This window comes from Giraffa tippelskirchi, chromosome 3, assembly GCF_054371585.1.
Source record: "Giraffa tippelskirchi isolate mGirTip1 chromosome 3, T2T-mGirTip1v1.2.pri, whole genome shotgun sequence".
NCBI classification, from domain to species: domain Eukaryota; kingdom Metazoa; phylum Chordata; class Mammalia; order Artiodactyla; family Giraffidae; genus Giraffa; species Giraffa tippelskirchi.
The window spans coordinates 157,632,091-157,647,350 of NC_137277.1; the positions used below are offsets into that span (position 1 = coordinate 157,632,091).

The window sequence follows — 15,260 nt, forward strand, 5'->3', positions numbered from 1 at the left end:
GACGACAGAGGATGAGATGGTTCGATGGCCTCACTGACTCAGTGGGCATGAGTTTGAGTAAACTCTGGGAGTTGGTGATGGACAGGGAGGCCTGGCGTGCTGTAGTCCATGAGGTTGCAAAGAGTCGGACACGACTGAGCGACTGAAGTGAACTGAACTGAGACTATACAGTCCTTGGAATTCTCCAGGCCAGAATACTGGAGTGGGTAGCCTTTCCCTTCTCCAGGGGAATCTTCCTAACCCAGGGATCAAACACAGGTCTCCCACATTGCAGGCAGATTCTTTACCAGTTGAGCCACAGGGAAGCCCATAGAGAAAAATAATAGAGAATAATACTGAATGGATTCAGTACGATTTTTATTCAATTCTACCTAGTTGTTTTAAACACCAGTATATAAAGGGGTTTATTTATTTATTTAACTCAACTATGGAATGCTCTGTAATCTCTTTCACACTAACCAAGTACTTGCTATTTGAGTCCACACAGTATCTTATGTGATCTGGATAAGTCTCTTAAAATTTGTGAAAATTTAAGTCAATTTTTATCCAACTGGCATTTCAATCCCTACACCTAATTCTTCCAGGTTTATAATTATTTGCAAATCCTCACAAAGCAGGATGAACAAAACTTTATATAGGGGGACATTTTTTGAAATTATGGAAAAAATGGAATAAAAAATGTGGAAGATCACCAGAGTTCTCTTACTGATAGTTACTTTACATGAATGTTTCCAAATTTATATTTTAAACATTTTTATTGGGGAAAAATATGCATAACAAAATTTACCATCTTAACTGCTTTTAAGTATATTGTTGTACAACAATCATTACAATCTATCCCTTATGTACATATCATCTTATAAATCTGAAATAAAAAATCATTCCTATCCTCTTGCACTCCTAGCTCCTGCAACCACCACTATATTTTCTGTCGTTATGATTTTTGACTGCCCTAAGTATTGCATATAGTAAGATCTTACGGTATGTCATCTTATGACTGGCATATTTCACTTAGCATAAATTCCTCAAGGTTCATCCAGCTTGTAGTGTATGTCAGAATCTCCTGCCTTTTTAAAGCAGTATGTATGTGTATGTATATACCTCTTTGTTTATCCACTCATCCATCTATAAGATAATTAGGAAAAATTTATTTTTTATTATATTACTTTGATTGGATTTTTGTGATTGTTACTCAGTTCAAACAAAGCCTCCATTATTACTTTTTTTCCCCCAATAAAAAATACATCATTCATTGCTAAGGATCTCTGATTCCAAAAGTTCTCCATTTCGAAAAATGCTAGGAGTTACTACTTCAAAGAAAAGCTGATTAGTCTGATTGCATGGCCTTTCTCCATTCTGTCTGAACAGTGTGAAAACCTTTTTCATAATATCTTTTAGTTAAGTAATGGTTTTTTCAATGAAAATTTCCATAGTGAAAAATTTTGCTAAAATTTAAAATAATTTCAAACAGTAAAATCTTGATAGCTGCCCTCAGCTGGACAATTTGAACCCCAGAGACCTGCCATTTTATAAAATTTTGATCTCTTCAACCATTCACTGGAAGACAGTGAGCACTTACCACTAAAATCACTCTCAGCAACCCCAAAGGGAGCTCTTAATATCTACCTTACAGACTTTCTATAAGAATTAGAAATACAGTTCTTTAATTGTATGTGATATACCAGGTCCAAAAGGTCACAAGCCCTTAACGCATTGCTATAGTTATTAATGAAATTAGTGATAGGAGTTTCACATATTACTATCATTTTACTAGCATCGAAATCCTACACTAGATCAGTGCTACTTACCCCTAACCTTGTTATCAATTAGAGTCCTTTGAAAATAGGTAGCTTCTCATCTTTAAACCAAACTTACTCAGTAAGAATCTCTGGGAGTAGATTCTGGCAAATGTCCAAGTTTGGAAACCATTAATCTACTTATCAACAGGCATAAGAAAATCTTGCCTTTTGTAATGGTAGACCATGATACACAACATCGTTGCTATTTCCTTCCGACAAGCTATGCTATCATGAAGATCTATTTGAGGGTAGAAAATTGAACATTTTAACAGCTAGAGCAATATGTTTGTGGGGTGCAGAGGAGTTAATCTTAGAGGCAGAAACTCAGTTTACCCTGAAAGGGTAAACAAGGCTCACTCTGTAAGCAAGCCTTTTAGCAAAACAGATGTAACTTCTATCTGTTATTCTTGAGAAAATCTTGAGTGTAAGAAGTTAACATGAATGCAGAAGCTAAGTATATTGTTTAATAATTTAAATGAAAAATGTTAGCAGAATATGACCCTGAAGATATTTTCCTCCTTAAGTTTTGAGTTAAACTGCTCTGTCTCTAAAGAGGTTATTCTTTCTTGAGGCGTATGTGTGTATGTTTATTCATCATTTGCCCCAGAGGAGGCTAAGTGCCGTGATCAGCTCATACCATGTATGATGTGTAGGCTTAATTTTCTCTTTGCATCCTTACAGAGAGAAATGATAAGCACTGTACTGGGCTTAGCCTCGCGTTACCTCCACAGGACTACTGATGTTCACACATGGTAGTAGTGTACTTGGCTTACAATCGAATTTTCTAGAATTGTGAGAGTTGGTTGTTAAGTGCAACCATTACTAAACATAAAATGATATAAATCCACAATTAAATTTTATTAAAACAAAGGCAATATATACTTAAAATTTATTATTTCCTGATTATTCATGTCTATTGAATCTGTACACTGGAAATCCTCCCTAAATGCATGCTAAGTGGGCATCTCTTCCAAAATCTACATTGGTTGCTAAAAAGGGACAACATTAGGAATATTTACACCATGAAAATCGCAAACTCTACAAATCAGTGGCATGTTTTCCTCCTTATTTTGTTAAGAGAGGTTGTTAAACATTTACCAGAACATTTCTGACATGGTGTAATTTTTGACTGAACAAATGATGCTTTGGGAAATGTATTATTTAAACTTTTCTAAGGACATTACAATATATTATTTTCTAAGGAAGCCTGTTATATACATTAAATGCGTAGAGTGGGCATTTTCTTATGCAATGAATTAATATTTCTACAAATATAGAAACAAAATGAAATAACCCTTTTCCTGGAGAGAAGGGGCAACAAATCTAGGAGACAATAAAGGTATCTACCCTAAAGGTCTGGAAATGGTCAGAGGGTCCCAGTAAATCAGGCTCATCCTTACCTGTAACTCAAGAGCAGGAACACAAAAGCCAAATGTGGGTCTTTCTGCCCCTCAATAAGCACTATTATTATTAGAAAAATCATGTTCATCACTAATCTCATTTATTCTTTGAGGAAATTTGGGGTGCAGTGGGTAACCTCACTTAAGAGCAGCTGAGGGAGTGCTCAAGCACAGCCATGAGGTTTACCGGAGTCATCTGTAGCAGAGGGTGGGGTTGGCAGTAAGAGAATATGGCCAGAGTGGAAAGACTCTGGAATTTATTCCAGATTTTAGGTGATTTACATGTAAAATGAAAGTGAAAACTAATGTATAATCATAAAATATTGTGACCAAATGTGTGTATATGTAAGTGTATGTGTTTATACACACATTTGTTTCCTTTATACATATATATTATATTCTTGTCATTGTTTAATCTCTGTCATGACTCTTTTGAGACTCCATGGACTATAGTCCACCACTCTACTCTGTCCATGGGATTTCCCAGGCAAGAATACTGGAGTGGGTTGCCCGTTCCTTCTCCAGGGGATCTTCCCGACCCAGGGATTGAACCTGTGTCTCCTGCACTGCAGGAAGATTCTTTAGCACTGAGCTACTGGGGAAGCCTCATATATACTATATATAAATGTGCATATGTATACATACATACATATATATGTATATATGATTCACAATAAAATAAAATATTACATGGAAATGCATGATAAATATGAGAACTGAACTGAGCTAAGAAAGTTCTATTGTGGGAGAATTTTTCTGTTCTGTCACCTGGGGTGTAGTACCCCTGAGGAATATTCTATTGTTTTCTAGAAAGCAGAGATCATATTTCATAGTTTTATATACATATATTATTTGATAAAAAATTTAATTAAAAGAAAAGTATTGCACATGATGAAAGTAAAAATCTGTCACAAAAATTTTACTCAAAAAGTGAAACACTGCACTCTTCTCCCAGAAAACTGAGCTAGCAAGGATGCTATGCTTGTACCTTGTAATGTTTTTACCTAAAGGTTTATGCTCGGGTGAATTTCAGTCAACCTGGAAAACCTCTTTTTATAAAGACCTTCTCAGATAAGGGTCAGGTTCAAGTCCTTACTCTCTCAGTAACAGCATTAAAGGAAGGCATAACTTCCACTTGCTCTTATTTTTTAAAAAATACATTCCAAGATTATGTTGTTTGCTAATATTTTGTTTAGAAAAATTGCATCTGAATTTAACATGACCTTTAGTTCTTTTGTTTTGTCAGATGAGATTCATGAAGAATTTATTTTATACACCTTTTCAGAGAATTGTCTTTTCAGTTCATGCAGGTTAATTTATGCTTTCTAATGTTTTTTCATATTTTTCTAATTAAAACTTTTATATTAAAACTCAAAAAAGCATACATAAGTTGATTCCATATATGCATTTATGTAAGAGTGGGTATATGTGTATATAATACACAAAAAGTGAAGCTGCACTGAAATTTATCCTGTGGATAAATTTTGTCTTTTTCTTTACTATGAAATTCTAAACGTTGAAAAGTTCATGTATTTTATGTAACTATTTTAATATTGAAGGAGTAACAACAGTTGATACACTAAGAAAATCAGGTTTGACTATATTTTGATATTTGATTATTTTCTAGTTCATCAAAGTTATCTATGTAGGACACTATGCAATAGTTAGGAGCAGGCAATTATTAAGATATGCAGTAACCATTAAAAGATAAATATAGTTTTAAGTTTTACCAATGTTTTTAATGTAGGCAGAACATCTGGTTTAAAAAAAATGATTCACTCTCAGATTGTGTTTGTGAATTTAATGTCTTTTATGAATTTGCCAATTCTCTCACACTCTCTCTTCTGTCATTAGCTAGTATTTGGTTTTAGAAGGCAATTGAGAGTGAGAGGTGCATCTAGTGTAAGCGAAAAAGAAAAAAAGACTAAGATCTGCAGCATGTGAGCATTGTTCCTTTCAGCGTCTCTGTGAGATAAAGCTATGAAATATTATCTTCTGTTTGCTAAAACATATGAAACAGAAACATAATAAAATGCCAAATAATTAATATATAATGAAAATATCACTGTTATATATTATAAAAAATAATTCTGTCCAATGGCCAAGTCATATGAAAAAACAAATCAAAATCAGAAGATACTTTACCTCCCGGTTGGCTCAGACAATAAAGAATCTGCCTGCAATGTGGGAGGCCTGGGTTTGATCCCTGGGTCAGGAAGATCTCTTCTAGAAGGGGATCGTTACCAACTCCAGCATTCCTGGCTGGAGAATTCCATGGGCAGAGGAGCCTGGCAGGCTAGAGTTCAGCTCAGTTCAATTGCTCAATTGTGTCCAACTCTTTGCGACCCCATGAACTGCAGCACGCCAGGCCTCCCTGTCCATCACCAACTCCCAGAGTTTACCCAAACCCATGTCCATTGAGTCGGTGATGCCATCCAACCATCTCATTCTCTGTTGTCCCCTTCTCCTCCTGCCCTCAATCTTTCCCAGCATCAGACTAAAGTTCCCATCATCAGGCTAGAGTTCATGGGGTTGTAAACAGTCAGTCACGACTGAGCAACTGACACTTTCTTTCACGTTTTTCTTTATTTAACATAAGAAATCACTCAAAATTTGACACATATTAATTAATTTCTTCCTCATAATAAACCCTTCCTCATAATAACCCATAATAACCCTAGGAAGTTGGTGATTTAAGCTCCTAGCCAAGAACCTATGTGTGACATTTCAAGCATGGCCACAAATCGTTACAAAGGCTTTACCTGGCTAACCTCACAGAGGAGAGCAGCTCTCCTCACAGCAAAGGATGGTGCACATCAATGTGTTGAAGTCTCTACAGGGAGTGCAGTCAAGGAGAACTCACGGCTCCCTGACCAGCTGTTAGCATATTGTTATTCCATCTGGTGGCCTCTATATCAAATGCCTTCCTTGGGTGCCTTTGCTGAAATGTCTTTAGAGGGGTGGGGGTACTTTAAGACACTTTTTCTCCATTCTGTTTTCTGGTGAAAAATGACACAATGGACTTCACACTTTCTCCAGTGTAGCTTCTTGCTTAAACTATTTCCATAAGTGATTAAAAGCATGAGTATTATCTTCTTATTGGTTCTTTATTTTAACTGACCACCATGAAGTCTTGCAGCTCAGCTCAGTTCTTGACACTCTCCTTTTATAGTTGTGGAAATTGAGATGCTAAAAGCATAAGTGACTTGCCCAAGGTCACGTAACTATTAATATTAAGAGGCAAGTTAGATTTCAAACTAACTACTTAGATTTCAAACAAACCTGTTTGGCTAGTAAATCCATTCTCTTAACTATACATCTTCTTAGAGCATACTGTCATCTATTTTTTCATAGTTAGGTTCTGATTTACTGGCATTTGCTTAATTTTTTGTGAGTGACTAATTTCCAGCATTTTGACATCACTGAGTGTCATTATAGAGTTCCAAATAACTGAAACATCATTCACTACATGGTTTTTTCACTGTGAAGGGTAGTTTATTTAATATGCCCTATTGGTGTAGCTATTCAATAATGTTAGAATGTTAACAGTCTTGCTAGGGATCGGTATGACAAAGAAGACACTCATTTCTTCTTTACTTTGCTAAAGTTTAGATTGAGATTTCTCAAGTATTTTAAAAAATACCATTTGGTTATAATTATTCTGAAATAACATATTTTTAAATAACTAATATTAAACTTCAAACACTTCAAACTTAAACTTTAGACATTTCAAACCTTTTCCTCACTGTTTCAGTTATAGCCAAAATATTATGTCAATAAATGGCCTGGTTGCTCATGAACACATTGCACTTTTCTGCTTTAAGAATTAGTATTGCACTCATACCCAAAAGCATAATTAAGAAATATCTTGCAAAATATAATTTAGTAATTAAATATTATTAAATTGTCAAAATCATGTGATTGGTACGTATTTACAATTATTACACAAATCAGTGTCTCTAAACACTAAAGGAAACATAGACATATATTTTATCTTACAATTGTTATAAATATAATAACACATACAAATAGAACTTAAATGTAATTAACAGAAATAGTGTAACTTATATAAATATAAATTAATATAGACACACATTGGCATAGTTACCTGAAAAATACCTGAAATGTATAAGCTACCTGTCTGTTGATTATGATTTATTTTTCAGATCTATTCTCTTTCATACAAATGATGGATGGAAGAAAATATAATTTGAATCCATCTGATTTTCCTGTTTATGACCTGATCTATTTCACTTATTTATTTATTTATTCAGTACATATCTGTTATCCATCTATCATATGCTAGAACAGAGGAAAGAATGATGAATTGGGCCTTCTCTACAAGGACTTTTTATTTTAGAGTGAGGCAGCATGCCAGGGTTCAGCACTGGTCATTATAGGGTTACACAGAAAATGCTACCTAATCTAGACAGTAGAAGAGAATACTTCTAGAAGAGAGAACAACTGACAAATGTCTGAATGTATGAACAAAATTTTGTCTGGCAAACAGAAAAGGAAGAGCAATACAGACAAAAGAATTGAAAGAACTCATTCCGTAAAGGGGGGATATAAGTAGGAATCTGCTGAAAAGTCCAAGCCTTTGAATTTGTTCAGATTTGACCCCATATAATGCTTGCAGTGATGGTTTTTTAGGCAAGGCCATGGTTAGATTTCCATTAAATTGAGCACTTATGGGCATTTTGTTCGGTAGAGTTGTCAGGACCAAATGCAAGGAGAGTACCTAAATACCGGGGCTGTTAACCAAGGATCCTTGGATCCCCTAAAATATCTGTGGATAGAATTTAGGAGGTTCTCGAACTTGATGGGGGAAATGTTACATTAGTTTGGGGTCTTACCTTTAGATCTTTAATTCATGTTGATATATAGTGTAAGATAAAAATTTAACTTCAATTTTGTGCGTGTGGCTATCTAGTTTTGTCAACACCATTTGCTAAAGTGATATTCCTTTTTAAAATAATATTTATGCCAATCACTACTTCAAACCACACTGAATATTAATTCCACTGTTAGAATACTTTATGTAATATAATAAAAAAGCATATTACTATATCATAGATTTAAAGTATACTGACTGGTGTGTTTCAACATAATTTTTTTTTCATTGTATTCCTTTATAAATTTATTAATTTTATGCATATTGATATACAATATAAAATATTTATTTTATGCCTATTCATTTAAGTATTATGAGAAAGTGACTATAGATTTCATCAGACTACTACAAGGTCATGGACTCAAAAAAACATTAAGAATTCAGAGATTGTTCCAATAACTCAGGCAACAGATGAAATCCTAAACTAAAGCAATGGTAACTTAAAAGTATGTATAATAAAGAAATAGGCAAATTCAGTATCATTTAGTGATTAAATAAATGCCAAGAACCAAAGATAAGGTGAAATCAATGATGCCTACTAAATTCTTAACTTGGGTGATTTGATTGGTTGGTGGTGTCTAGTTCTGGGACTCAATGTAGAAGCTGAATTTAACACCACAAGAACTGCCAATAATCAACCATGGGGAGAAGATAAATGAAGCAACTGACTCAGGATAAAGCCACAGTAAGTTCAGTTCAGTTCAGTCTCTCAACGTGTTCGACTCTTTGCGACCCCATGGACTGCAACATGCCAGGCCTCCCTGTCCATCACCAACTCCAGGAGTTTACTCAAACTCATGCCATCCCATCGGTGATGCCATACAACTATCTCATCATCTGTTGTCCCCTTCTCCTCCCACCTTGAATCTTTCCCAGCATCAGGGTCTTTTCCAACGAGTCATTTCTTCATATCAGGTGGCCAAAGTATTGGAGGTTCAGCTTCAGCATCAGTCCTTCCAACGAATATTCAGGATTGATTTTCTCCAGGATTGACTGGTTGGATTTCCTTGCAGTCCAAGGGACTCTCAGGAGTCTTCTCCAACACCACAGTTCAAAAGCATCAATTCTTTGGCGCTCAGCTTTCTTTATAGCCCAACTCTCACATACATACATGACTACTGGAAAAACAATAGCTTTGACTAGACAGATCTTTGTTGGCTAAGTAATGTCTCTGCTTTTTAATATGCTGCCTAGGTTAGTCATAGCTTTTCTTCCAAGGAGCAAACGTCTTAATTTCACGGCTGCAATCACCATCTGCTGTGATTTTGGAGCCCCCCAAAATAAGGTCTGTCACTGCTTCCATTGTTTCCCCATCTACTTGCCATGAAGTGATGGGACTGGATGCCATAATCTTAGTTTTCTGAATGTTTAGTTTTAAGCCAAATTTTTCACTCTCCTCTTTCACTTTCATCAAGAGGCTCTTTAGTTCTTCTTCACTTTCTGTCATAAGAGTGGTGTCATCTGCTTATTTGAGGTTTTTAATATCTCCCCCAGAAATCTTGACTCCAGTTTGTGCTTCTTCCAGCCTGGCATTTCACATGATATACTCTGCATGTAAGTTAAATAAACAGGGTGACAAGATACAGCCTTGATGTACTTCTTTCCCCATTTGCAACCAGTCTGTTGTTCCATGTCCCGTTCTAACTGTTGCTTCTTGACCTGCATATAGATTTCTCAGGAGGCAGGTCAGGTGGTCTAGCATTCCCATCTCTTTCAGAATTTTCCATACTTTGTTGTGATACACAGAGTCAAAAGCTTTGGGGTAGTCAATGAAGCAGAAATAGATATTTTTCTGGAACTCTCATCCTTTTCGATGATCCAACGGATGTTGGCAATTTGATCTCTGGCTCCTCTGCCTTTTCTAAAACCAGCTTGAACATCTGGAATTTCATGGTTCACGTACTGTTGAAGGCTGGCTTGGAGAATTTTGAGCATTACTTTGCTAGCGTGTGAGATGAGTGAAATTGTGCTGTAGTTGGAGCATTCTTTGGCATTGCCTTTCTTTGGGATTGGAATGAAAACTGACCTTTCCCAGTCCTGTGGCCACTGAGTTTTCCAAATTTGCTGGCATATTGAGTGTAGCACTTTCACAGCATCATCTTTTAGGATTTGAAAGAGCTCAACTGGAATTCCATCACTTCCACTAGCTTTGTTTGTAGTGATGCTTCCTTAGGCCCACTTACTTAGACCAGCTATTGATTGCTATCAGCTATGGTGTCATGCACTATGTATAATGTGTCAGCAAATAGAACATTATGTAAAAAATAATATCATTAAGCAATTGGTGGTTAATCTGTAAAGAATCATTGTTGTGAATCTACTCCATATTACAGTTTTTGTACCTGCAATTTGCATTCAAAAGCAAACACAGATAATGTTGCTTGGTTATAGGCACCAACATTCAAATTTGCCCTCAAAAGAATAACAAAAAGAGATGCTGTGTATGAAACTGCTTGCAAATCCCTCAGACCTCACTGCTCTACATCCTGCAAGGCTGGTGATGATAATCCCTTTGCCTTCTGTCTTGGGCTTCATCCTTGCCTGATCTTACTCATGCATTAGAGGCCGGTACCTAATAAGCTGAAATTCAGTAGGCCTTTCCTCTTATCCAAACATTATGATTTTTTCCTTTCATATAAATCTTACTATAATATGCACAGACTGAAAACCGAAGCCATTTCTGAAGCACATCATTTGCTTTGTTAGTATGAACAGATTCAATTTTTCATTCACATGTAATTTTACAAGGTATGCAACTTCAACACTGTTGGACAAAGATAATATCTTATATAAATTTCTGGTCAAAGGTGACAAGCAAATTACGTTACTTTAGTTTTTTTTCTAAAAATTTAGCCATTTATTAGATAACACAGCTGTCAGTTTAGATCAAATATATTCATATTTCCCTGTTATATTATTAGGACCATCAAGAAATTTAATTGTCCCTTGCAGTTTGATTTCCTACAAAAGTGTTACAACACGATTAGTAGTATTACAAACAATTATTGAATTGTGTCAAGATACTTATGATTTCATATAAGATACATATAATAATAGATGGGAAATATAAAACTCAAGTTAACACTTGATAAGGTTATGCTCTCATACAAACCTCAGTAATAATAAATGTGGAGACAATATAGTCTGCTTTATGAAAGTGAAACAGAATCCAGGCAGAATAATTTCAAAAGATTTTAATGATAGCTCAAATATCATTTGCTTATCATTTAATCATATTAAGTATTCTGAATCGAATAAATTATCTGTGATAGAAACACTAAACACTTTAAGAATGAGAAATTGGTTGGTTTATTAGGCTAATGACTAAAATCAGAATGTAATGAAATTCTTCTGCTTGAAATCTATATTTCTCCACTCTTTTTATAGTGTTTAGAATTTTCATAAGGTATTACCATGCAGGTTTTGTGGGTAAATGAAGGCTTAGAAATTCTAAAATGTTCACTGTTTTCTTTTTTTAACTAAAAATTACACTAAATAGGAAAGTACATTTTTGTCCTACTACCATTTTCTCAGGGATATAACAGTCACAAAGAGTTGAAGCAGCAGTTACACACCAGCCTTAAGTTTATAGACAAAAGGCCACAGGCTTAGACATTAGAAATATGGTAACATGATTTAGATTGAGCAAAAGGGATCCAGTTAAGAAAATGAGAATTTGTAAAGGAGGAGTATGATTCCAAAAAGAGCTTAGTAGAAAGTAAAAAGTTTGTTCTGTTAGATAGAACGGGATGCAGTCAAAATTCAAATATTAGTTAGGACATGATAAACATGAGCCATTTTTGTGAAAACAAGAGGTAGGAGACTCTTTTGAGACATTAAAAAGGGTAATGCTACTCACATCCTGAGCTACCATTTGTCGACACCAGGGTCAGGTTGGAAGGCCATGGATTCCGAACAATATCTTGCCAATGAATAGTGTCTGTATAACAAAGAAATTTGTTCTGGTCTACATAGACGCCGCCATTTAGGATTTCTGTATTAAAACAAACAAACATAGATTTGTTGTCAACCTTTTGATGATGAAAGATAGTCAATCAAAATAATTTACTCTTAAGCTATCTTCAGGGTTAAATTACTGTTACTTTGTTAATAGTCAAGATTTCTTATAAAATACCTTTTTCCTGAGTCATATAGATTGCAGAAATTTGACAACATTGAACAATACACAGAAAAATAACAACTTACAATTCAAACACTCAGAGAGAAACACTCTTCACTGTTTGGAACAGATGCTCTCAGTCTCTTTTTTGTTTTATTTCCTCTGAAATTGGAATAATATTGCATGTATATTTCATAACTTGATAATTTTGTTAATACTAAATAGTGAATACTCAAAGGTAATGAAATATTATTCTGTGTTATTTCTAAGGAGAATATGATATGCCGGGGTGTAACTTAAATAGTATTTATTTAACCAATCAACCCCTTGTTGGTAATTTAACTTGTTTATCTCTGATTAGCTTTTTAAATGTTTTTTTTCCCTATAAATAAAATTCACAGATTGTGAATATTTTTAAGGCTTTCTTCAAATTGCCAAATTTCCCTTAAAAATATTGTTTCAGTCAATGTGATATTGACTGGAGTCAGTTAGGTAAGTAATTAGCACAAAATGGAAGGTAAATTTAATGCTTCAATCACAAAAGTGTTATTTATTCATCTCAAATGCAGTCAATAGAATTGCCAATTATTCTTTAATAACAACACAAAGCAAGATATCATAGATATTCTCTGGTTCATTGCAACAGGGCATGCCTATGTGATACAATGCATCAAAGCCAATTTTTCCTTGATTCTTATTTTACGACACTGGCCTTAATCAGCTAACTTGTTCCCTCTGAACAGTGGCTGATTATACACACAGATTCTGGTACAGATAGCTTTACATTATCCAGACAAAAAGGTGGATATTCCCTCTGAAAATACTATTCTTATCATTTTGAGAAATTGATTAGAAATACATATAGCATTTTCCTACTCAATATATACTACATTTTTTCTTCCTGTCTAATACAAAAACAAGAGAAATCATATAACAGTCCATAAAGCAGTCAGATACAAAAAACAAAAGTCAATTAACAGTGATTTATATGGATAAGGGATGATTTTTTTTCACATGATAAGAAGCTTATCAGAGGCAGTTGTGGATATTAGTTTAGCTATTCTGCAGTACCCACAACTTGCTATGTATGTTGGCTTTATTCATTCCAGGCATACGATGACTGCTGCATCTAAAGATGTGTGAATTCAAGGCAAGATAAAGACAAAAGAGTGAACAGGTGGCCTTTGATTTGAAAAGGGATGTTTTCCCAAGGATTAACCTGCATTTTATTGCCCAGAACAATATCCTAGGCTGAGTGAGAAATTCTTAAGGTGGACATATTGCTATGCGAACAAAACTCAAAATGTATAGGAGTGTTAGCAAGGAAGATGAGGGATGGGGTATCAGGACATCAACCAACTCTGCCTCCTGTGCCAGCCTTAAGAAAATCATCTCTCCTGTTCAGTGTGTGCTTAGTCTCTCGGTTGTGTTAGACCCTTTGTGACCCTGTGACCAGGGTCTCCTGTCCAGGGGATTTTTCAAGCAAGAATACTGGAGAGGGTTGCCATTTCCTTCTCCAGGGGATCTTCCTGACCTAGGGATCGAACGCGTGTCTCTTGTGTTTCCTGCATTGCAGGTAGATACTTTATCTGCTGAGCCATCAGGGAAGCCCTCTCCTGTGCAGTAGTCCAAGCTAAACCTTTAAAGAAAGTGAAGTCTATCTGAGTGAAAGTGAAAGTCACTTAGTCGTATCTGACTCTTTGCGACACCATGGACTATACAGTCCATGGAATTCTCCAGGGCAGAATACTGGAATGGGTTGCCTTTCCCTTCTCCAGGGGATTTTCCCAACCCAGGGATCAAACCTAGGTCTCTCACATTGCAGGTGGATTTTTTAGCAGCTGAGCCACAGGGAAGCCCAAGAATACTGGAGAGGGTAGCCTATCCCTTCTCCAGGGGATCTTCCTGACCCAGGAATTGCCCAAGGTCTCCTGCATTACAGGTAGATTCTTTACCAACTAAACTATGACGGAAGCCAAGAGTCCCCTTAAAGCAAAATCGGGCATAAAAGAATGAAAGGAACATGTAACACTATAAAAAAAGGTACTTGTGTAAATAAGATTGGAGGTCTCATATAAAGTGCCTTACTACATTGCATGTATAAAATCCTCCAGATTAATTTTGACATTGTAGGACTTTCCACATTTAAAATCAATCCCATTTCCATTATTAATTCTATCACTGACTATTGGATCCATTTTCTCAAGTGGGAGGGGGAAAAAAAGAAATAAAAAAATTAGATCTTCTTTCTGCTTCTACAACCCAGTTCATTATTTTTCATGACCTAACCATACAATCTTCATCAAAGCAAGAAGGGAGATGTAAGAGGTAAGAAAGATTGTGAAAATGGATTTCTGCATTAATGTTTGGCATTAAGTTTCTATCTAAGAAATGTGAGGATCTCATACTAATAGCTTTCTCATGAGACATTAGGTGATGCTCTTCTGCTGTAGCAATAATTCTTCATTAGGTGACAAAGAAAGGAGATTTTGACTGCTATCCAGGAAACTAAGGTTATTTTTCAGTCTAGATATGGAAAAGTTCTACTTTAAAACAATGTGACTAGAAAATGTAACAGCTCAAACATTGTAGAAAGAGTATATTTTTCAGGAGTCACATTTTAATTCAAATAGTTCATACTGAAGGAACACAGCATCCATCTACAACTTCCTATCTAAAAATACTCAAAAGAATCAGATTATATTATGCTGAATAATAATCGCATCAAATCCCTTTCTTCAACAAAATTAATCTGCTACCAATGTCAACATTTATTTCTTAGAAATACTCTGTTCAAGAGCTTGGCTTATACATAGAAAAGGATTTAAAAAAGAGGTAATAATAATTCAAGTATAATCTTACATGTTCAAATTTTAAATTGAGACTATAATCATGATCAATCTGGATGATATTTTTATCATTCTGAATTCAAAACTCAGCATCTGCTAGCAATTCTGGTCAGGAGGATTTATAACATTTTAGTACTTAATAATAGATAGTTTATTCATGCATGTGTATATTTTCCTTGAAAATAGTCTTTTTTTTCT

At 35.1% G+C, this 15,260-nt stretch overlaps 1 protein-coding gene across 2 annotated transcripts in view; it reads right to left on the bottom strand.

Annotated features, from left to right (window-relative positions):
* ERBB4 (erb-b2 receptor tyrosine kinase 4) overlaps positions 1 to 15,260 on the bottom strand; it is a 1,244,626-nt gene that overhangs the window by 388,276 nt on the left and 841,090 nt on the right. For both annotated transcript variants that reach the window (XM_081582978.1, XM_081582977.1), the window contains exon 4: positions 11,953 to 12,087. In XM_081582978.1, the coding sequence (XP_081439104.1) occupies positions 11,953 to 12,087 (135 nt within the window). The remainder of the gene's footprint in view (positions 1 to 11,952; positions 12,088 to 15,260) is intronic.